A 23,613-nucleotide genomic window follows, 5' to 3' on the forward strand; every position below is an offset into this window, starting at 1 on the left:
ATAATTTTTCGGAGTCTGAAAATACGAACATATGTCTTATTAAGCAGGCTTTCTGTTGCTTTCACTGATGGAGGGAGGCATGGGGAAGCTTATGTGGAGCTAATGTCTGAACAATTTCTTTTTGGCCCTAATGTTTTAGGGTTCTGCTACCATGTCATTCTAGAAGGGGACTTCCAACCCCAAGAACAACTGAGCAGCCAGTCATTAGGGGAAAACATCACACTCGCTCAAGGTCGAGTGAGCATTCTAGTATCAGACCATTTTGCTCTATACATCATCTAGTTCCAGGAGGGTCGGCGCCACCTTCTCCACTTCTGACAAGGTTGCTATTAAATGTATAGCACAGCATTCATGTTCTACCTCCCAGATGTCAGTGTGGTTTTGTACTTTCCCGAGTATATACGGTGCATTCACTCTTTCTGGCACTGTACTATAATCTTTTCTTCATGGTATTTACACTTCTCCCATATCCTCTACTCCATCTATCTTTACTGTCTAGATGGTACTTTTTACTGTTGAAATTATACAGTTATGCAACTTGAGAGTTAAAATTTGATTGTGTTTTGTCCTTCCATTGTTTTGTTTTCTTTATGTGTTCATATGAAAACTTGCAAAATATTTTGTTTTTAATATGTACAGTAAATAATGCACAATTTCCACACAATTAACTCTTGTTTTACAGCAGCAGGTTAAGAGAAAGTCATTTGGTCTATGCATTGCCAAAGGTCACCATCTGTAATTTGTTTAACTTGTATTAAAGTTTTGCAGATAATAGCAAAATTAGAGACATTATTTACTTGCAACTTTAATATAGGAGATAAACATAGCATATTTGGAAAGTATGATAATACTGTACCTGGCAATGAAGTTGAATCAATTAAGTCCTGTCAGTAATCATGTTTTTCTCATGTATGTATTTTAGCTGTTGTATCCCAGGTTACCAGGAATGGCCTTAGGAATTTCATATGTAAATTTACTTGTATCCCACAGATATCTGGCATGTTAAACTCACAAGCTCAGTGTGTCTATAAGAAGCCAAGCTGTTTAGAAATTATGCTAGCAAAGTTCATCTATCCACCCAGTCAAAGCAAATAAATGTAGAATATTTGGGTAAAAGTACTAAAATTCTGTGGAACTGCTCCTATTACCAGTTACACACACTGCAAAAATTAACAGTAGCAATGTCAATACAGAACAACTACACTTCTTCAAAAGAAATGTTCAGAAAAGCCACTTTACCTCTGTAATATTTACTTGTAACTTAATTCTCGGTTGCCCTGTACCATGTCAAGTTTGACACTAATGCAAACTGGGTATAAGATGTTACCAAATCAGAATGGTAGTATTTTACACCCATTTGCATTGGTGAAAATGACCTACAAGGTGGAAGGCAATGGTGAACCAGGCCCTTAGACTCCTGTCTGCAGTTTGCAATTCCTGTCTAATGCTTTTCTCTAGAAAAAATGAAAAATTTGGAGCTTGAAAATATTCCTCTTGAGTTGTAGACAGAGAATCTAAAGATGAAGCCCTGTTAATTCTTCAGGCATTGAGGACTGTATGAATAGGACTATATGGCATACATAATATATAAACATCTTCCATATATTCATTTTAATAAGGCATTAATTTTACAGCTCAAAATGTATTCATTCAGATTTTATTTGGATTATTTTATTTTATCTTCATTCCATCTACAGAATACATCAACAAGGAAGTCCAACTAAATCATCTCCTGCAGACACATCGTTCAGCAGTCGTAGGGGAAGACAGCTTCCGCAAGTTCCAGTAAGAAGCAGCAGTATAGAGCAAGGTATCAAATAATGAGCTTATCATAGTTCAGAATCGTGGATTTCCTTCCTTACCTTACTTTACTTTGTCTTTGGTAACAAAATGTTCAATACTTTATTTCTACCCACAAAGCAATATATTTGAATGAAAGAATATTAGTAGACTGGAAAGTATTGTAGAATTTGAGTGGTTGATTATTCTATAGTCTCCTGGTTTTGTTTTGTTTGGTTTTTGCTGTATACCTCAACATTTCTATTGCAAGCATTCCATTATGTTGGTACATACCTACCCCTGACCACAAATTTAGTTAGCATTCAAGTCACAGAGCTCAATGATGGTACTTCTAACACCACTTTGTTCATGTTCTATTAACTCTGATTTGTTGGGTGAAATTAACTGTTGTGCTTTGCTGATAGAAACTGATGAAAAGTCAGATTTCAATCTCTTTTTTGTTCCCTGAGTCAGATAAAGACCTACTTCACGGAGTGAAAACACCTAGCATTTAAAATGTGAAAGCATGGGTCATGAACTGGTGCATGCTTAGGGAAATAGTTGGTTAAGCAAAGGGAACATTTCCTTGTGGAATAGTGCAAAGTTGAGCTAGGGTGCTGTGAGAGGTACTGTATCCAAATATATCAAACAAGTGTTCACATAAGTGTTTCCTTTCCCAGCAATATACTGCAGCTCGAGCATAGTTTACTATATTAAAACAAAATGGCTGTAAAGTATGGCTTAATTTCATCTTGGGAAATATGTGTAAATTCAGTTTTCTCTATCATTCAGGCAATACTGTCAGTGCATTGATTGTATCTGAGAACTCAAAATGCAAATGACCAATACTGTAGATCTTTCTGCTAACTGGAAACTAATGGATGTAAGAGCTTCCAATGTTTATACTTTCTGTGTTTACTGAAATATTGTCAGACACCTCCCAAAGCAGACAGTGTAGTTTGCTGTGACTTCTTTATCAAGCTATGTGTACCAGATACTTCTTTGTATGATAATAAAGTAGTTGACTGGTTACATGAGCTGTATGGCTGTGAGCCATCCTAAAAGTATTGTTATCATACATGCTCATTGACACATGAAAATGTTTTCCTGTTCAGTATATTTTATTTATCATGAATATTCAATATATTTCATTGAGTTTGATTGGTGGATTTGACTAACTCTGAATTTTATATTCAGGTCTTCTAATTATATTTCTGTAAGAGCTTAGGACTCCCTTGGTTGTAAACTGGTGACAAATTACATCTGCAGCTTAAATTTTTATGTTGCTCAGTGTATCTCTAAGTTGGGAGCTACGTGAGAAAGAAAGTAAGATACGATTTCATACATTCTGTGTGTTGTATTTCTTATGCGATTCCTGCATTTGACACTATACATGGTTGATAAGGATACACTGGCCTATCACTTTTGTTCTGACTATAAGCATTTTTCTCTTGTGGGTATTCATTTATTATTATCATTATCCCATTATTGCTAAATAATGTGTAAGACATAAAATTTTTGTTTAAATTATATTGTCAGAATTTTTAAATGAATGCAGAACCTTATATGAGCTGTGAGACTGAAAGGAGCGAGATTGCAGTTACATAGCTAACAAACAAGAAAAAGTGAAACAATCAAAACTGAAGCTAAAATTAGCATATGTTCAGAGGATTATTGATATTAAAAGCACATATGAAGTGAAGTATTGATATTTCAAGGTGTGAATACTTATTTATATTGGTGATTTATTCTCCGGTATCATAAATATACAAGGGTTAACAAAGCCATTACTCTTGCTATTACTCTAGGATTTTATGTTATATCCTTCATGTTAGTGAACTGACAATGTGGTCTGAGGCTGAAGAGATGACTTCCTCCTTACTTACTGATTTTCTTTTTTTTTTCTTTTTTTTTCTTTGTGTGAATGGTTTGCTGTTTCATTGAAGATATCTTTTTCCATTTCCCCCCTCTGTTTAATTTAGGATTGTGGTTGAGAGTGTGCGGGTACCTCTTTGCGAGCAAACATGAAAAATGTTACTGTTTAAATGCTGTTGGGTTAAATACAGACATGATTGCATATATATTTCTCTGACTCACAACTCAATGAAATGTAGGCTATAAAACAAAATACTTGCTTTGATACAATGGATCAAATCCCGCCATCTGGTACAGCTGTTCTAACCCCATCAACCCAGTTTCAGTGTAAAATGGAATAACTAGGAGCACAATTTCATCCTAATTTAGGGTTTAATCCAAAACATATTGAAATCAGTGGAAGATTTTTTTAACTTTAGTTGGCATTGGATGGATCCATAATGGCTTCAGTTCTCAGTCAGCAGGGCAACATGAACGTAGATAATGGCAGGATCCAATGCAATCTGTTAATGTTATAGGGAGTAGCATTTCTCTGTTCAATATTCTTTGCATTTCCTTCAGTTGTAACTAAAGCTGTTTAGTGCTGGGGAATACTGGCATCCTGCACTGGAAGAGAATACCGTACACTATAATGTTATGAGTTTATGGTAGGTCATGTTAATTCTCCTGAACTAAGAGGAATTGGGATGAATACAAATGTTTTTACAGCCAAATCTATTTTGCAGACCACAGTAATCATTGTAGAAAGGTTATATCTATGTATATCAACAGTGAGTGACATCATTCGTTGTGATTTTGCATAGTCAGAAGACATAGCAGCTTTCAGTAAAACAATTTTTATTACTGTGTAAAGCTCTTGCTGTGGGAGAAGGGAGTGGATGTTGGAGTGAGGCTGGTGGTAGTTTTATTTTTTGTCTTAACAAATAATGTTCTTGTGGAGCTGTTTATTCTGTAGAAAATTAGGACAGCCATGCTAATACCTCTTTTTTCAGGATTTACACAGTATCTCATACATTCAATTTTGGTCATTATTAAATCAGGACTGAAAAACAAAAAGTAGTTCTGATTTATTGCCTGTATCAGACAATGGCTGATAAGTTAACACTCTTGGAAGCAGTTTCAATTTGAAGCTGATGAAAAGCCAACTTTTGAACAAGCTTGTCAGTTTAGAAATGTCTATAACAGTAGAAATATTATATAGAAAATCCTATAGAAGAAAGCTCAGAGAAAAGGATGGTGACAATCCCCATTGCATCATAGAGTCAGGGTGATACCTGTGGTCAGGTACAGAGGAATTTGCAGAACCCAATTTTACAGGTAAGGGAAAAATTCTAATGTAAGATACACTTTGTTCCTAAAACTCCAAAATGGCATAATTTTTTAAAATGAACTTTTGGAGGCCTTTAGTTTCAAATGGCCTCTGCCTTTGCGTGTTTTCAAAATAAAAAATCATCTACCAAGTTGTTTAATTTAGAAAAGCTATAAGACATGAAATATTAGTTTTCAAGCCATCGCAGAATGGAAAAATTGTAGCAGTTGGACTCAGGGCTATGGGCTTCTCTTGCAACAGAAATTTGAGTGAAAGTTATAATAATGTTTGAGGCAAGTGTTTGTATCTGTGCATTGAAAATGCAAATGTGGACCTTGATGTGCAACCATTCCAGCTGTATAATGAGAAAAATGTCCAGATTCCTGTTGTCACATGGATCTCATTGCCGGATCAGGGCCTGAGAGGTCTGCAAGTGAAAACTAGTCTCTAAACGTATCTTTACATAATTCACATTTGTAAACATAAGTAAGTATTTGCAAATAAGCAACAGTGCAGTGGTCATTTTTCAAACTTGTAATATTTTGAATTATATAATTTTTCTTTCCTTGTTTTAATCGGCAATATTTAAAAAGGACATGAATATAACAAACATGAAGATTTTTTACTCAGTTATGAAATTCTAAGCTCTGGTAAAGAAGAGGGTGTATTCTTCTCAGCTTGTCACATTAGTGCTGAGCAATTGTAAAACACATCATGGGTTGTTATTAAAGTACGTAATATTTAAGTGGCAAGTAAAAAATGGAATTTCTGCATTAACTATGAATTTCTCTGCTGTTGTATCACAACTTTTTGTACAGTTGCACAGTTTTTGTTGTTGGAGTCTATGTCTGCAGTCTTTACTCTGTCCTTTCTCTCTGGACAACAAGAATTGACTTAATAGGAGTCTTGCCTGAGTAAGGATTTCAGGTTGAGCCCATACACTGTTATTTTGTAACTGCTCACCCTTCTTGTTCAAGGAAATTAATACAGACTGACGTTCAGCCTGCAATTTTTTTCTAAGGCCTCCTTTAGATGAATTAGGTTGTATTCTGACAATTTAAATGAGTAACTGAGATGCATGTGATTAAGAAAAACTGTATTATAGCTTGCTGAAATTTCTGAACCAATGAGACACATGAATGATTGTATTTAGTTTGGAAACTACTTTTCAAGAATTCCTTTAGATAAACCAGATCATTGTCCCTGTCCTCACTTTCATTTGACTCTTGGCAAAATGATTTATTTTTCCTTTGGTTAACAACATGATTTCACGTTGCATAGTTCTTATAATGATGCAGCGTGATAATCAGAATCCTCATTGGGCCTGATGGCTTTGTTTCTATGTTTGTATTTTTTAGCATAACTGACCTGTTGAGTTGTACCAATTTACACTTTCATAAATAACTGTGTGCCTGATCCAGTAGCCCTTAGAAAAATCTCCCAACAGAAAAAGTGGAAATTGTGCCTGAATAAATATTGCAGTAAATGACTCTGAATTAACAGAAATCTATACTATCTGGCTTGAAATTTAGATTCAGGTAGGACAGTTCTATGAGTATTTAATGAAGCAGCTTCTTATCCAGAAAGTGGCTACAAAAATTGTCTCGAAATCTTACTTTAAAATCAAGATAGTTCTTTTTTTATACTGCATGATAGAAAACTATTTTCTGTGTCTGAAGAAAAACAGAGGGCTGTACTTAAAGAAATATGAATGAATTTTCTATCAGATGGTGGTATGCAATAATCAGAAATTAATCGAATTGTATATATTTTCAATCTAACTCTTGAAAAATAAGTCCATAAAACCCACGGACCTCTTATTTGAAGAGACTTTTTAATACTGGTGCTAATGTTGTATGGGTGCAATTCATATAAACTAGACTGAAAAAAATTGATAAAATAAACCTTTAAAGATCTCTGTGGCATAGAGGGAGGATGTATATTGACAAGTTATTTTCAGTGTTACCTATGGACAAACAATGGTAGAATTTCATATAAAAGAATCACAATATTGTTAAATAATAAAATTGAGTTACAACTGTATACCTCATAGTTAGAGAACACAGAATACTATGTATATCGGTTTCTGCAATGCCATTGCAGCCAATGGGAGTTCTGCGTAAGTAAGGGCGTCAGGAATGGCCCCCATCAATGAAATCCTGCTCTCAAGTACACCGTTCTAAATCCAGAGTAACTAAGAACAGAATTTTGAGCTTTCTAACGAGGCTAATAAAAGAGGATACTATTTCAGTTTTTAATTTCAGACTTTTAGCATTGTTTTATTTTGTCTTCATGTCCCTAGCTTTATTTTAAAATTGTTAGATGGCATAACATATTCAGAGCCAGATTGTGGAACCTTTACTCACACTGAGGGAGACTCACTCAACATTGGTGCCAACTCTCACAATTTTATCACAAGCTTTGTGATATTTGGTGTTTTTCTTAAAGCCCTGTTTTCTAGTGTCCACTAATTTATTGAGAATTGCAGCCTTCAATTAAAAAATTAAGTTTCTAACCCTCATTGTGGAGAAAACATGAAATGAGTGCACCCTTGAGGCTCAGAAATCAGAAGACAAATAAAAAGAATCCAAAATTTATTATTTAAAAAAGTGTCTCAATTTTGGGGGGCCAGACTCATGTTTTTTTAACACATAGGGTTGGCATTACTGCACTCAGCAAGAGAAGCAAGGACTCCACAATCTGACCATCAGTAACTTCATTGTTATTCATAGTTTTAAATACATATTCAGCATTTATAATTTGTCATGATTTATCATCCTGATTTTCCGCATTACTTTTATGTATACTCTGATACAGCCTATTGTATGTGTCATTGTCAAATGCAATACATTTCTTTGTCTAACTTTAAATTTGCTGATTTCTTTCTTTTGTTTCCATCACTCTGTGCATTTAATTCATTGAAGAACAAGAGAATTATAAATCTTCCTCAAAAGGTAAATATTCATGTACATTTTACAAACATTTGACAACTGTTAATTTTATCTCTCCCTCCTATCCCATTATTTTTCATATTATTACATTTCATTCAGTCAGCAATGACAATCAACTAAAAAGGTTCCATCTCCAATATCTAGCTCTCTAGTTTATCCCTCTTTACAACTGGAAAAATACTTGACGTGTGATCTCAAAACTCTGATTAAAATGGTGCATAGTGTGTTTAACCTGAGTCCCCTTGGTACAGCACGTGGTAGAGCACATGCTACTTTGGGTAAAAAGTCTATCCAGAGGCCCAGGTTGTACCTCTCCTCTAGGTCTGCATGTTGGTTCTGTGCATGGCTTCTCTTCATCACATAATGGAGTGGGGAGACACAGAGGAACAGCGATGGCACCATCCTGCCCTCTTCTCCAGACCCCTAGGGGATGCTTCACAGGTCTGTGGTTAGCACCATGAGAGTGGTTGGAGACTGGGATGGCCAGAGAGATGACAAACATTATCCCTCCATCAAACTCAGAGAGATTCTGAAGAGATCACACAGTTGGGGCTGTATTATATATTCTTGGCATGAGGATCATTACTGCCAGAGAAGGCCTTAGTAGCACAGCTTCTATGGAGCTGTGCTGCAGGAAGCTACTGGGGCCAGATGAAATGCAGGGGCACAGAGATACCCCACGTGGCTTTGGCCTTCCATAGACCCGCTCTGATCAGTGTTGATTCCTGTAGCTTATTCCATGATGGGGAAGGGAAATAATACTTAGCACCTCCCCGAGTCAGGACTACATGGCGGGGGGGAGGGAGGGGCTTAATTCTGGCTTTTCTGAAAGAAGGGATGATCCAAGACAAAGTCTACTTGGGGAGGCAAAGAAGAATTCACATGAACCATATTTAACTCTGATAGTAAAACACTGCACTACAGAAACATTAATAGTAGAGATGTGCCCAAATTAGAACAGCAGATTCAAATCCTCCCAAACTTTGGAAAAATTCTGATTCTGTTCTGATTCTGATCTGAACCCAAACTTCATAGACTGTGGCCCCAACCATCTAGTGAATTTGAATCAGAACAGCAAATATCATCTGCTTTGAGGCAGTTTAGAACTTAACCTGGATCCCATATCCAAAGTTCTAGGCCATTTCATACTAACAGTCCAGGACACAATGCTGTGCAGCAAATTTTTAGTCTTTTTATAGTATACATTCAACTTTTACTTTTTACCATCTGAGAAAATGCCATTCAAAATAGCAACCACTTCACTTTGTCTTGTGTTTCACTTCCTTGGTTTTCATTGAACATACTGCATATAGCCCAATCATGCAGTACTTATCCAGGCAAAATTCCCATTGTCTTCAATGGTAGTTTTATCTGGTAAGAACTCCAGCATCCATGCTTATACTTAGGAGTGTATTTTCAGCATGATCTGAAAATAATTCAATGTTAAAGGGACACTGCCTACTTAAAAATTATATATTGCAAACAAACATATTTCTTTATCTGTTACTTATGACACTTTAAATAATTAGAAGTGAAAATAATTGTGTTAAATCCCATTTGTCATTGTTTTTGCTGTGTCATATTTCTCTCAACTTAGATTTTCATTGTCCATGAAAGTTTTACTGTTTTTATACAAAGTTTCACTTCCAAGGTCTCAGAGCTGCACTGTCCAGTTTTCAGACAGTGTGGGGGTGAAAGTGGCTAGTTAAGAACAATTTTTCCCCCTAAACATTTCTATAGCCTCAGGTTTTATAAAAGCTTGTTTTTACAAAATGTTAATTGTGGTCTAAGTTTAAGCTGACATGATCCCTTTTAAGCACTGACTAGCAGCTGGATATCTTGCCACGTGAATTCCCCTGGTTCTCCCAGGCAGAGTAGGTATGATGCAGGGACAATCTGGGAACAGAAGAAGGTGTGTTGAGGGAGAGGATGGCCTGGCCAGGGCTCTTAGCAGGCCCTCAGTTCTGGAGGTGATATAAAGATTGGCTAACTCACACCAGTAAGTTCCATTGACTTCACACTGTCATCCATGACTTTTCACATATGATAAAGGGCAAGATTTAAAAAGAGTTAACAACAGTCACATGGGAAATAGGGGAGATGACTAAAGAGGTACAATATGAAAGGAGAAAACTGAATAGAAGGTTGAAAGTGCTATAACAGAAAGAAGACAAGAATGGCCCAACCACAGAGACCATACAGATCAAATACTGAAGGTCCAGATTCAACACAGTATAGAAGCACGTTTGACTTTAAATCATGGGAATAGTTCCAATGAAGTCTTTCAAAAACAAATCACAATGTGACTTCAGTGGGACTACTCACATGCTAAAGTACTTTTCGGATCACAACCTAAGCCAATGGACCGATTAATTCAAATTGACAACAGTGAAGTTTTGTTATGAAATTCCATTGTGATGGCTTGACTTTGAAGCACTTAGTAGAAGAAAGGATGACTGAATGTTGCATCCATTCTATATTTAGTATTTGCATAGGTTCCTTGATTTTCAGGAACAAGTTATTAAACTATCTCAAACAGAATTTCCTATGTACTTTCCAAAGTCCCCATGTGCAGAAAGAAGTCATGTCAGGGTTTATGTGTTGTTGGCAAGCTAGCGTTTCAGTATTGCCAATCTGTGGCAAGATTGGCTTAAGAATCATGAGATTTTTTTTCTTAAAGCTTGTGTTCTGGACTGTTTTCTGATTTTTAAAGGCATAGGAGGTATCACCCCATTTCTGTGTATGTGTATCAAAAAATTCAACCCCTAAAATGCACAAAAACCAGCTGTAGGCCCCTTCTGCCTTTTATTCTGACTCATAGATGAGAGATTTCAAAATCTTTCTCTGATCCCTGGCACTGTCTTCAACTCTCCCTCAAAGTCCCATGCCTTCAGTGGGTGTCTCACTCTCCTTCTGCTTGTGATTGCACCTGTCCAGCTCCCACTGTAGAAACAGTTCCCAGCTCTGCTCCTTCCCTTTCTCTGGATATTGGATCAGCCCCTGCCCAGTCAATCCCACTCCTCATACACACTACTGCTCTTGCCCAGCTGTCCTCCATACAGGAGCTCAGTAGCAGTTTGGAAATAATGAAGGGTGCAGAGAGTGGGCATGCTCCTGGAATCACTTCTTTCCCTCTTCCCTCCTCCCCGCTATTGCTCTTCTCCTAATCAGCACAACACTGAGTATAAGAGGGGCAGGTGGGAGTTGCCTCTGCTCCTTTTTGTAGCTATTTCCTGCTGCCCCATCTGCCCCCAGGTCTGCTACTCCAAGGAGACGTTGCACAGGTGGCACAAACAGGGGAGAAGAGATTCCACAGTAGATTGAGGCCTGCAACCTAGTGCCTGTGATACAAGCTGCCAGTTGTATTCTCTGGTGCTTGTGGCCAGAATGCAACATCATTTACAGGTCAGGCAGAAATCCAGAGCTATGAGGAGCTTCTTATAAGATCAAGAGGAGACAATATTATTGTTATAAAACCACAGAACTTGTAAGAAACTTAGGACAATTGGCAATATTGATGTTTTCCACATGCCAGAGCCATCTTTCACTGCCAGAAGAAAGTTCCATAACCACAGTGACTTATTGAAGACAGCTGTTTCTCTTTCTCTCACATAAATGTAATAATATGCATTCGTGTGGAAGAAATGAGACATCTAGTGGCCAATGAGAATGGAAATGTTTTTTAACCATTTAAAAAGAAATTCCATCATTTTTTTATATCAGCAATGTCCTGGCCAACATAGGAGTAAGTTATAGTACTGAAACTCGTGTATCTAAAAAAGCCCCATATTACTAGGAAATACATTAAATCATTCACAGAGATGAACTTTAAATTACACTGCAACAGGCTATCCCTAGTGAGAGAAATTCACCTGACTATTGACTACTAAGAATAAGTATGCCTGCAATAATCAGTTGAAATATATATCAGCCTCTAGTTGTTGTTAAATTCCATAGATTAGCCTTCTAGAATTTTTTTATGGCTGTGAGAAGTGGACAATATTCTGATTACTGAATCTCTTAGTGCTATTAAAATGCTGTGTACAGCAACAATGACAGGTCTTTATTACCTTGTGTTTCCTTCCCTTTTATCCCATTCAGCCTATTTTGGTCCAAGAACAAATGTGGATCTATATTTGGGATGGAGGAGACTATCTTGTTATATGGTCCCTAAAGTTATAAACAATATAATATTCATCTTCCAACAAAGTTTTACCATGGAGGTAAATAGTAAAAATGACTTTCAGTTAGTCTTAAGACTCCTAAGTGCCTATGTTACTTTTGAAAAGGGACTTAACCTCTGAAATAACATAGGTGCTTTAATGTTCACATCAAAGGGAACCAGATAAAGTCTACAGCTCCCTGAATCTTGTGGCCAGTCTCTGCTAGCTCTAGTTTAAGTTAAAGCAACCTAGGGCAGCTCTACCCTAGGCCAGCTGTGCACTCAGCTAGGGATTGCCAAAACATACAGTTCAGCCACAACTTCTTCCCATCTCCTATACCACAGGCTGAAGATGGGCCAGCTGTATGCTGGCATGATGTCAGAATCCCCAGCTGTGGAGATACGAGGTCCTTTTGACCACAGCAGCAGACCAAAGCAGGAGTGGAATTGGACCAAAGAATTGGGCCCAGAGTTCTTAGAGCACTTCTGCCATTTTGATTCCACTATTTGTGACTTGGACTGCTATCTACATCCCACTAAGGAAGAGCTAGCTTGAAATGAACACAGAATAGATTATTTTTATCTTCAAATGGTTCCAGGTTAGTCCATGTAGCACACAAATCTTTGAGTAGTGGTGTGGGTAATAAATTTACTTATGCTTATTATGAATATTCACCAGTGCTAGAGTTCTTGCATTGCTTTAATGACTCACAACACTTATAGGAGCATAAAACAGATTGATAATACTTAAGATATTGAAAGTTTACATGTAGATTGGGACAGAGACTGCCTTCCTGTGTGCAGGTAGATGATCCCTAGCATTTTCGGTGGTACCACAATCAAATAAATAATCTTAATATTCTAATTTGGAGTGGGAATAACTTTCCATTCTTTCTTTCCATTGAGTGTTTGGATATACATGCTTTAGCTCTCTCCCTCTCAGATAGTTAATTAATTATGATTTTTAGTCCTATCCCAGTAGTGGCTTTTAGGACAGAAAGGATACACCAAATCTGTAATTTCATTGGGGAACCTCTCTGTAATAGTTAAATTTGAATGCAAGATAATTGTATGAATCATCTCAGCCCAAAATTCTTATCAATTTTATTACCATCCACCCTAAAAATATATGGAAGGCATATAGTGTGTACAAGAAACCATAGACCTAGAATCCATAGGCCTGAATTTGTCTAAAATAAACTTCTCTTTCAAATGTAAAATGAAAACTATGCAGAAAAAATGAGGTTGAACTGTGAGGGTGGTAATTTAGTAACTGAATACTTCATTCAATACATTTCACAACACTTTTCAATTAAAATATTTATAAATTATTCACCCACCTCTAATGAACATAAAACTGAATCTGACTTTGTTTTTCATGAACATCTTCATTACCCTTCTAGTTATGCTGGTTGGTTGGTTGAAGAAGTCAAAGGAGACAAAATATCACACAGAATTAAAATAGTAAATTGCTGATTATTTCTTTTGGCTCTGATAAACAGTGAATTGATATATATTCTTCCAGGTCTCCAGAGAGTTTGGGGTATTAATGATATTCCACATTCTTTAATTCCTATAGCAACTTTTTTAATGGACTAAATTACCTTTCATGAATTGCCTACTCATAGTCTACGTTTATATATATTTATATATATACACACCTCCTTTTAACAATTTGAGTAAGAAATTGCCTAAACATTATTCATGGATGTATAGATTTTTATTCTAGAAGCTATCATTATGATTATCTGGTGTGAGAGCTCCTGTATAACAAAGGCCAAATCATTTCACCCAGTGATTCCCTGCATCAAGCCCGTATCTTGTGGCTGAGCTAAAGCATATTTTTAGAAAGATATCATCTTTTGATTTGATTTAAAGACATCAAGTGATGGAGAACCTGCCACACCCCTAGATAAATTGATACAATGGTTAATTACCCAAGCGATTCCCTGCATCAAGCCCATATTTTGTGGCTGAACTAAAGCATATTTTTAGAAAGATATCCTCTTTTGATTTGATTTAAAGACATCAAGTGATGGAGAATCTGCCACATCCCTGGGTAAGTTGTTCCAATGGTTTATTAACTAACTGTTAAAAATGTGCACCTAATCTCTAGCCTTAATTTATCTAGCTTCAATTTCCAGCCATTGGATCTTATATCTTTATCTGTTAAATTAAAGAGTCCTGTGTTATCAGAAATCTTCTCCTCATGTGTAGGTAATTATAGATCATGGTCAAGTCACATCTTCTACTTCTCTTTGATCATTCAGCTATATTAAACTTCCCAAGTCTGTCACTGTAAGGCAGTTTTTCTAGATCTTGAATAATTCTTTTAGCTTTTTTTCTGAACTCCTTTCCAATTTTTCAGCCACATTGAATCTGGAATACATAGACTCCCTACAGTAACTGCTGCCTTTGAAGTTAGATAAATTGAGTAGTGTGCAGTTTCAGTGCATTTTGAATGTCCTAAAACTCAGTCTGTTTTGCTCTGTGTGGATATTGAAGATTCATAGCCCTCCTCATAAGTGTAAGGGTTTTCCCTGGTGTCCTTGGCCAAAATTCCTCTTTCCCATTAGTGTTGTTCTGTTTGCTGGATGGCTGCTAGTCTCCACATAATAGATGATGAAATTTCAATATTATTGTATGTGTAAAGTTTGTGGAATGTTCTTTAGCTTGGAATCTGGTGAAAGCCTAGAAGATGGCCACTCACCACATCCTGAAATAATATCCTGTGTAGTGATGTCATCTTTATAATAATTCACTGCTAAAATAATTGTAATTCCATTTTCAAATAAATGTGTATGTGTATTTTATTTAATGTTGCTCATTGCCAAGATTCCAAATCTGCAAAGTCTGCATAGTATAGTCTGTCTATGTTGGTTATTAGTATTTGTGGTATATGTGAAATAGATGCAGAAATAAAAGTGTAAGGTGGGGAATCATAGGTTAGTGATAGAAAAGAACCACAGCATCTTCTCCAAACCCTGCTAATGCAATATTGCTACCTACTGTATATTCTTTAGTATTTAGATGAGGCTAGGCCTCAGTGCCTCACACATTGGGAAGACCACAATGTTTCAGGAGAGATTAGTTAGCAATATAGTGGACCCTTTAGTTAAATGATCCCTGATACATAACCCAACTTTTCTTCAGCTAAATTTCAGCCCATTACTCCTAGTTTTACCCCCATTGGACAACTTTAAGTCATTTACTCGCTTCTTGATATTTATGCCCATTATATAGCTATAGACTACAAGTCAGTATTTCCAGGCCCCATATCAGTTAATATCTCTTCTTTGAATTCCTTTTAATTTGTCAACACATTTCTTGCATTAAAATTCTCAGAAACATAAGCAGTGTGAGGTATGGTCTCTTTGGCATCTGATATCAAGGAACTGTGCTGTCTCCTTGGTCAGTGAGATATGACCTTGATATTTACAGCCCAACCCCCTTTGTTTTCTTGGTATTCACGTAACATTGCAAGCTTAAATTACTTTGTTTTACTTTATCATACTTGGGGATATTTTTAAAAATATCTTTGCTTGTATTTTTGCAAGATTAGTCTCATTTTATTATTTCCTGCCAATATTTCTACTCCTTTGTACTAATTTCTTGTCAGCATTGGTGTATGCAACACCTCCCCAATTTAATAAAATCTTCAAATATAAATAAATATGTAGTTTGCCCCATCCAGATCATTAATAGAGATGTTAAATAAATCCAGAAATTAATCCAGTCTCCACTGCTGATTATCATTACTGCCCTTTGGTTGCATACCTCATACGATTTTCAATACATACTGCTCATATTAGCCCAATATGAATTAATTTTAAAGTATGATTTCATGCACTGTTATGTCCACATCTTTACTAAATTGCAAGTATATTGTGTCTGCTGCATTCTGTCCATTTACTAATTTTGTAACTTGGTTAAAAACAAATCTATTGATTTTATCTGCCGTGGTGTATTCTATATTCTATATATGACCATATAGTTTATTGCTCTTGGTTCTATTATTCTGTAGAAACATTTGGGCATTTGGAGGTCACTCCTCCACAAATTCTTAGCTGGCATGTGGTCTTTTAATGACTGTCTTAAGTTGTAGCAATACTTGGCCTGCTCTAATTTTTCCCAGGGCTGGGACTAGAGCAGCTGCAGCTTGAGAATAAGAGCACTGGAACCAGCTCCCTAATGTGTCTCCATATCTTCACCTCCTGCACTGAGCAGATATTTCTGCCAGAAAGATTCTGGACCATTGTGAATTTGGATTTCAATTTTGTTTTATACAAGCAAATTAAACACAAACAGATTCTGTAAATACCACAAAATAATAGAGACTTGTTTTTCTTGTGAAACAAGAAATATATTTAATTTTAATCATAGTTTATTTTGTAATAATAATAGAAAAAATATTTCCATCTTTCAAATTGCTATTTATAAACCATTACAAATTATTATGATGACTTACTCTTCCACTGCGTGCACACACCATATTGTGTTATTCTATATGCTCATGCTAGTATTGTCTTGTAGAAAAAAGAAGTCAAGATGTGTAGTTTTCCTTTCAACATCTGACAGCGATCAATTCTGTACTTTCTCTGACACACTTAGACCACTCTTCTCTATTTGGGTCTATTTGGGTGCAGAAGTCCACCCATCTGGATTTCATGGCATGATCCAGGCCTTAGTTGTTAACTTATCTTAATAAAACAATTTCCAGTCATTTGGAGGTAAAAATGTACATAAACTAGGGAATAAGCTATACAATATAGCTGCATGTCTCCTACTCCACGCAGTGAATAGAACAACCCTATGTAAACTATGGCCTAAAAATGTTAGGTAACATAAAAGAGTTACCAAAAATAACAAAACGAGAAAAATTCTTCTGGAAATCCTTGGGATACATTGGCAGCACAGTGACCTTAATTCTTAGGGTTAAATTTGTCCTTCAGTGGTTCATGTGACATTAGTAGGAGCAAACTACTCAAACATGCAAATGTAGAATTTATTTATTTTAATGGAAGGCACATATTTAATGTGTGCAACACCATAAACATATAACCTAAGGCTAATGTTCCCTAAAGAATGTAAGGGAGTTAGGTACCAAATTTCCTTTGCGTTCCAGAGGGAGTTAAGCACCTAGCTTGCTTAGATACTTTTGAAAATCCCACCCCAAATCTTTCTATAGGAATATAAGAAGTAATCTATAAATACTGTATCATTTTACAGGTACTGGTTAGTTTAACACTTACATTAAATTCCACTTCCTGACTTAGGATCAAACTGGCAGAGTGATGGCTATGCCCCAGGGTCCAAGTTGGAGGGAGGATGTGCCTCCTTTTCCTCTCTCTCAGCTCTGAATACATGTAGAGAGACCATATGTAGGTAGGGGCTCGCTCTGGAGAGCGTTGAGTGTAGCCACACATTAGCTAATTCAGGGCTAAATGGTAGGTGAGGGAGGGAGCACAAATTTGCCCCAGCAACCCCTTCCTCCTTGTGTATGTAAGCATTCTTGGACATAGAGCACCCATTCTTGCTACTTAGCAATGACTTGCCCTGTCCTTTAGTTGCTGTAGTTGTTAGAACTGGGTTACCAGGTTTTATCTGAATCTGATCCAATTGCCTTTTGAGGTTGGAAAGGATTTTTTTTCTCCTCTGGACAAGACTGGTAAAGGTATCTAGTGGGTTTTTCATCCTCCTATCAGCAACCTGGAGGCCTGATAGGTGGGGGATAAGAAGGGTAAGAAAATAAGAGGATGGGGCAATGTATGTCAATACATATTGTTACAAATTGTAGCCGGTGTCCAGCATGTAGAGTTTCAAGAGGCCAGCTCTTGGGGTGAACCTGACCACAGGACCCAGGAGAGGTAGGAGAAGGTATTAAATCTTTGCAGACTGGGCTCTCTCTTGACTGAACTGTCCTTTCCACCTTCGATAGGTGGATGGTGGGACTTAACAGTGGGTTGAATCATGAACCTGTAGTGGTGTTCAGCAAAGGATGCCTGTCATCGTTTCTTAGTGATATGATGTGAGGCCATTCAACCCACACTGGACACAGTTAATGTCTGGCAATTTGGAGAGGTGGGGAGTCGTTCTCTCCTTATATGTTAGTTTATAAAGTTGAGGCCTGACATTTTAAATCGTTTTGCACATTGGTCTTTATGCTTCTGCATGTCCTGATCAATAATATGAGTCATGGCTCTTCAGCTCTCACATAGTTTACCCAGGAACAGCCTGAAAACCCCTTATAATACAAGTGCTGGGCCTAGACCTGTAACTTTAATGTGACTTCATGAGTAAGGGCTGCAGAATCAAGCTGTAATTCAGTAGTTCCATTAAACATTGCCCTGTAGCCATCTGACTAAGAGAGTACCTCTGAGTTATACATCTGTGGATTTTGCCATCTACAGCTGCTGAAATAGGCCATGGGAGGGCTCATCAAATAAATGCATAGGCCAAAAATAATTGTAATTTTTTTGGGAGGGGGACACAAATAAACAAATATATCTTTTTTCAAAGCACATAAAAACCCTGATAAATGAGTATAATATTATGAAGATATATAAACAATTAATGTAATTGACATTTTTAGACTTATGACCTTTAGACTCTGTGAAATACTACAACCAGAACTGTCAAACTGTGCCTCCTTTTGGGGAAAGTAAATGAGAGCTAACCATGCAGTCCTAATTAAAGTTTCCTAATGCAGTTCCCCTCTCCCAGTATGTTATAATATTGACTTCTTGCCCGAGTCAGCAGTTGTTGATGAGACTAAGGATATGTTTACACTGCAGATAAAAGTGTACTCTTAACTTGGTGTAGTTAATCCATGTTAGCGAACTCAGCTCAAAATAACAATGAAGACATAGCAACTCTCATTTAACTTGGGTTAGCATCTTGAGTTTAACCTGCTCCCCTCCCCTAGGCTCCCAGGTAAAATTCAAGTTGCTTTGTCTTTATTGTTATTTTAACCCTAGTTAGCTAACCCAAGTTAAGAACACACCTTTTTTTGCAGTGTAGACATACCTATAGTGTGGGACTTCTATGAGGTGTGGCTTCCACCAATGAAAACAAAGGGTGAAATCTTGGCCACATTGAAGTTAATGGGAGTGTTGCCATTGACTTCAGTGTGGCCAGGATTTCACCCATATGTTGGATACTTTGTGTTACTATTACAGCTGAAGAGGTTAGAGGTCTGTGACTCAAATGATTTAATATGTAAATTAGTGTATACTAGTACTCAAGATTGCTTAAAAAAAAAATCCCAAACCCCAACCTCTCTGTACATACACAAATTCTAAAAGCACATATACCATATTTCTCTTAGAAGCAGCTGTACGTTCTAAGTGTTCATGTGACGTCTGAGATACCTAACAGCACTTCTCCAATAAACTAGTTACACAATCAAATAACATTTTTTGAATCTTGACATCCAAATAAACCTCCTTCCACAACATTCGGTTACACGCATAACAGATATGTGTTTGTTTATGCATGGCAGACAAGGTACAAAGTATCACAGTTGTATTTTATATATAAAACGTGGATTTTACACATTTCCTGTTTAGAAACATGAGAATAACAAATCAGTGGGCTTAATACCATTTTCCTAAATTATGCATGAAACCAAATTTCTGTGACAATTTTAATTCAATTCACAATTCTCACTGGTGGTTCTCATGTGAGCTTATATAATTATATATAATTATATAAAACACTACATTAGTGTGATTTTTTTTTGTGCCATTAAAAACACAAAAGTCAAGAAATAGAGTTAAGGTTCAATACTTGCTCAGCCTCAACTACACTAATTTGTGCACATTCCTTGCAATACTGTTTCTTTATATAACAACATACTCTTTATCAAATAATATAATTAATAAATATATTGTCAAATAGAAAATCTTTAGTGTAATTTTCAGATTACAATTTTAAGCATCTAAAAATTAATCAACAAATAAGTATTTTTGTTTGTTTGTTAGAATAATCTTGATTTGTGCGCATTACACATATAGAGCCAAATTTTTATAGGAGTCTTGAATGTTCCCTCTGATTGTGCATCCTCAATCAATTCCAGGCATAAATGTTTAGTATTAAAATGTCAGTTTTGCAGTGATTGTACATGCAAAACAGGTATGGTAGTGGTATGGGTAATTTAAGAGTGTAGTAATTTATTCCTCTCATATCTCCCCACAATTTATTGCAGATGCAAAATAAAAGGCCATCTTTAAAAGTTTAATGTAGAGCTCAATTTTACCCTCAGATACCTCCGTGCAACTTCTACTAAAGTCAGTTGGAACTTGCATATCTGATGGTGAAACCGGACTCTAACTTTTAAGGTTCACATTTTCCAGTTTAATTAGTAATCCAGAATATTTTGTGGGCCCGATGTGGCATTCTGCGTGTGCAGGATTTGCCAGATTGGGCCCTCCGTAGTGTGTAGATATTAAAGGTTACTACAACAACCTTGACTTCTGCATTTCTTGCCTTTAGAATTAAAAATTATAACTATATCAGAACATGAATGTAATTTGTTTTGTTTCATTTTCCTGTTTTTTTAAATAAAACCGGGGGGAGGGGGGAAGGATATGAAGACACTGCACTGAGACCTTCAAAACTGCACTTCTGCAATTGTTTGTAGCCAACTAGTGCGTAGACATTCCATGATTTGCACATGCAAATGCAATAGATAGGTAGGTACACACTCATTGTTTGGGCAGTTGTGCACAATTTTGAAGTTGACCCTAATCTTCATAGTGATTTCTATATAGTTCTGTAGCTGCAAAGTCAAAAATGTAGAAATGTATAAAACTCCACAATGAAATAGCAACACAAAGCCACACATATGACAGCCTCACTATCTAGAAAGAGGCTGAGGTAATATCTTTTATTGGACCAACTTCTGTTGGTGAGAACAACAAGCTTTCAAGTTTACACAGAGCTGTTCTGTGAAGTTCACAGTGCAGACTTGTGAATACCATCGTGTATTAACTTTAAACTTAGTTGAAATTCAGAACTTTATGTTTGGAAAATTGATTTTTTTCAGTGACTTATAACTGAATGTTATTTGTTTTGATTTGTTTTGTTTTGTTTTCCCTCACTGTCCTGGGTATTAACCCTCATTAGGGATTAGGCATCTGAAAATTTTTAATTGATAAAATTCAGCTATATTTGCGAGTTGCATGTGTAAAAAAGAAATGAACATTTTTACATCAGAAAATACATTTATAAACCCACATATAACTCTAAAGCCGGAGAAAGGATTTTGCTCAGATTTTTCCAAATAAAGAAATCTTTGCTCTGAGACCAAACAAGACTATTTCAGATGTAAAGGAGAATTTTTGCAGAAAGTTATGATCCTGTAAAAAAAGGACAGTCATAATGGAAGTCTTAGTGTAACTTAAGTATAGTAACCACTGTAAGCTTATTGGGGCCCAGTTCTATCATTTGTACTCATATTATGTAGTACTATATTCTGAGAGTAATCTCATTGATTCCAGTAGAACTGCTTATGGAATAAGGATGACACAATATATATGTATATATAGCCCTTTAAGAGAAATATATGTAGCAGTTAATTTCTTTTATTTCTTTGGAGTGGAGGAACCTTTTTATACAAATAGCCACCAAATACTGAGCAGAAGTAATGGAATAAATGTGTACTCTCTCTCACACACACACACACAACACACACACATTCATATCTTCCCTCCTTTATTTTTTCAAAGGTATGTTCCTTTAGCAAACATGTTTATACTAAATGTGCTAATTGCTTTCAACTGAAAAAAGAGAATGTTCTCTATAATACTACACTTTTTAGGGTTTGGGGTTTTTTGTTTTTGTTTTTTTTGAAAAACAGCAAATATTACTACAATGGGAAAAAGTAAAAATGCAAGAAAACATTCTTCATTTTTATTGTATTATTTCTTTGCAAAAAGGGAAACATTTGAAAGCAAATACTGTATTTCTAAGGTTCATGAGGCAAAACAAACAAAAAATATGCAAATTGTTTTTGTATGTTTTATAATCAGTTGGAGAAATTGTTCCTTCTTTATAAATGTTTTAGCTGTAGTAAACAATTACAAGGTTTGAAGATAATGGTAGAATTAACTTCTTATTTAAATATTTTTAATATTATCTGTTCAGTGGAACACTTAGAACACTACGATAACATTTTCCACAGTCAACAAATATATGGTTAGAAAGGCATGTATGTATATCAACTGCATCTGGAGGGCTTAACTAGTTTATAGTTCAGCCTATCAATTTAAATTATTTTGCTCTTTTCACATCTGTTGCAAAAGCTTGATAGATATCCCAATTTTTCATATACTATGCATTTTCAGGTAAAGACTCTAAGCAGCTAAAGTGCTTGATTTATTAATATTAGTGTGCCTCTGTTCAGTGTATACACCCTGCTTGTTGTTGTACTGTTTGTATATTTCTTTGTTTTGTTGTGATGGAAATAAGATCAAAATTGCTGCTGAACCATTTATTTCTTTAGAAGTTTGTCACCACTTTTAATAGGCTTCCATTATGTGTTTTTACAGCAAGCTTAGTAGTGGAGGAGCAAACGCGACAGATGAAAATGAAAGTGCACCGTTATAATCAGACAACAGGGTCTGGTTCTAGCCAAGAATATGAGCGTGAGCAATATACCAAGGTAAAGATAGTAGTATTAAAACATTATGTTGTTTGCAAAAGTGAAGGAGTAACATGGCTACTTAAAATATTATCTAATACTTAAGGACATAATGTTTATACATTTTGAAGGAAGCTTTTTTGAATCATGGCTTTATTATATTACTTTGACCCATAGTCTGAAAAGTCTTTATTAGACCTTAGTTTTTGAAGTAATCTAACATGGGTTTACACAATACAAAATATTTTTACAGATGCTTGTACACGGTAACATTTTTGCTTCCTAATATTACCACAGACATAATCTTTCTTGCTTAGAAATACATGAAGGGATTTTGTTTTCACAGTACGAGTCCAATATTAGTTGAGTTTTGATCTTTTCTAATATAAATGTAAAATTTTCTTCTGAGACACAAATTTACTTGAAATTTACTTGGCACTTGATATTAAAGTATAATTGTTCCATTAAAAGCTTTAGTCCGAAAGTACCATATGGCAAATTTTCTTTATGATATGTATATGTGCTTCCACAGCCATTTGACCTTTCTGCTGAATAGGCCTGAATTAGAACATAGAAAATGTCTTGTAGAGTTCTGTTATGCCTTTTACAAGCCAGGCCATAGAGAGGGCAGAGCTGTCTATTCATGCATAACTGCTGGAGCCATTTGGCCTTGTTGAACACGGAGATCAGAAGGATGCTTCTCGAGGTTCTGGAGGAGAGTGCTTAGAGGTAGCTCCTATGCTTTGGTTTTAGAGAGACAGTATTGTTTTTATTTAGTCTTAGTTTTATTTAGTTTAGTTTTATTTAATAGTCTATCAAAGGCAGAACCAACCACTCTGCTGATATGCTAGAAGCATTCCAACAACAAAAATATTGCATTGAGAATATTGCATAA

At 36.0% G+C, this 23,613-nt stretch overlaps 1 protein-coding gene across 1 annotated transcript in view; it reads left to right on the forward strand.

Moving 5' to 3' along the window:
- Positions 1 to 23,613, forward strand: part of LOC137143063 (regulating synaptic membrane exocytosis protein 1) — a 259,921-nt gene that overhangs the window by 121,498 nt on the left and 114,810 nt on the right. The window contains exons 17-19 of the mRNA XM_067532653.1: positions 140 to 322; positions 1,698 to 1,810; positions 22,627 to 22,739. Coding sequence (XP_067388754.1) covers positions 140 to 322; positions 1,698 to 1,810; positions 22,627 to 22,739 — 409 coding nt within the window. The remainder of the gene's footprint in view (positions 1 to 139; positions 323 to 1,697; positions 1,811 to 22,626; positions 22,740 to 23,613) is intronic.

Source organism: Emydura macquarii, unplaced genomic scaffold, assembly GCF_026122565.2.
Source record: "Emydura macquarii macquarii isolate MOO-44397 ecotype Brisbane River unplaced genomic scaffold, CSIRO-AGI_Emac_v2 contig_3295, whole genome shotgun sequence".
In the NCBI taxonomy this organism is placed as follows: domain Eukaryota; kingdom Metazoa; phylum Chordata; order Testudines; family Chelidae; genus Emydura; species Emydura macquarii.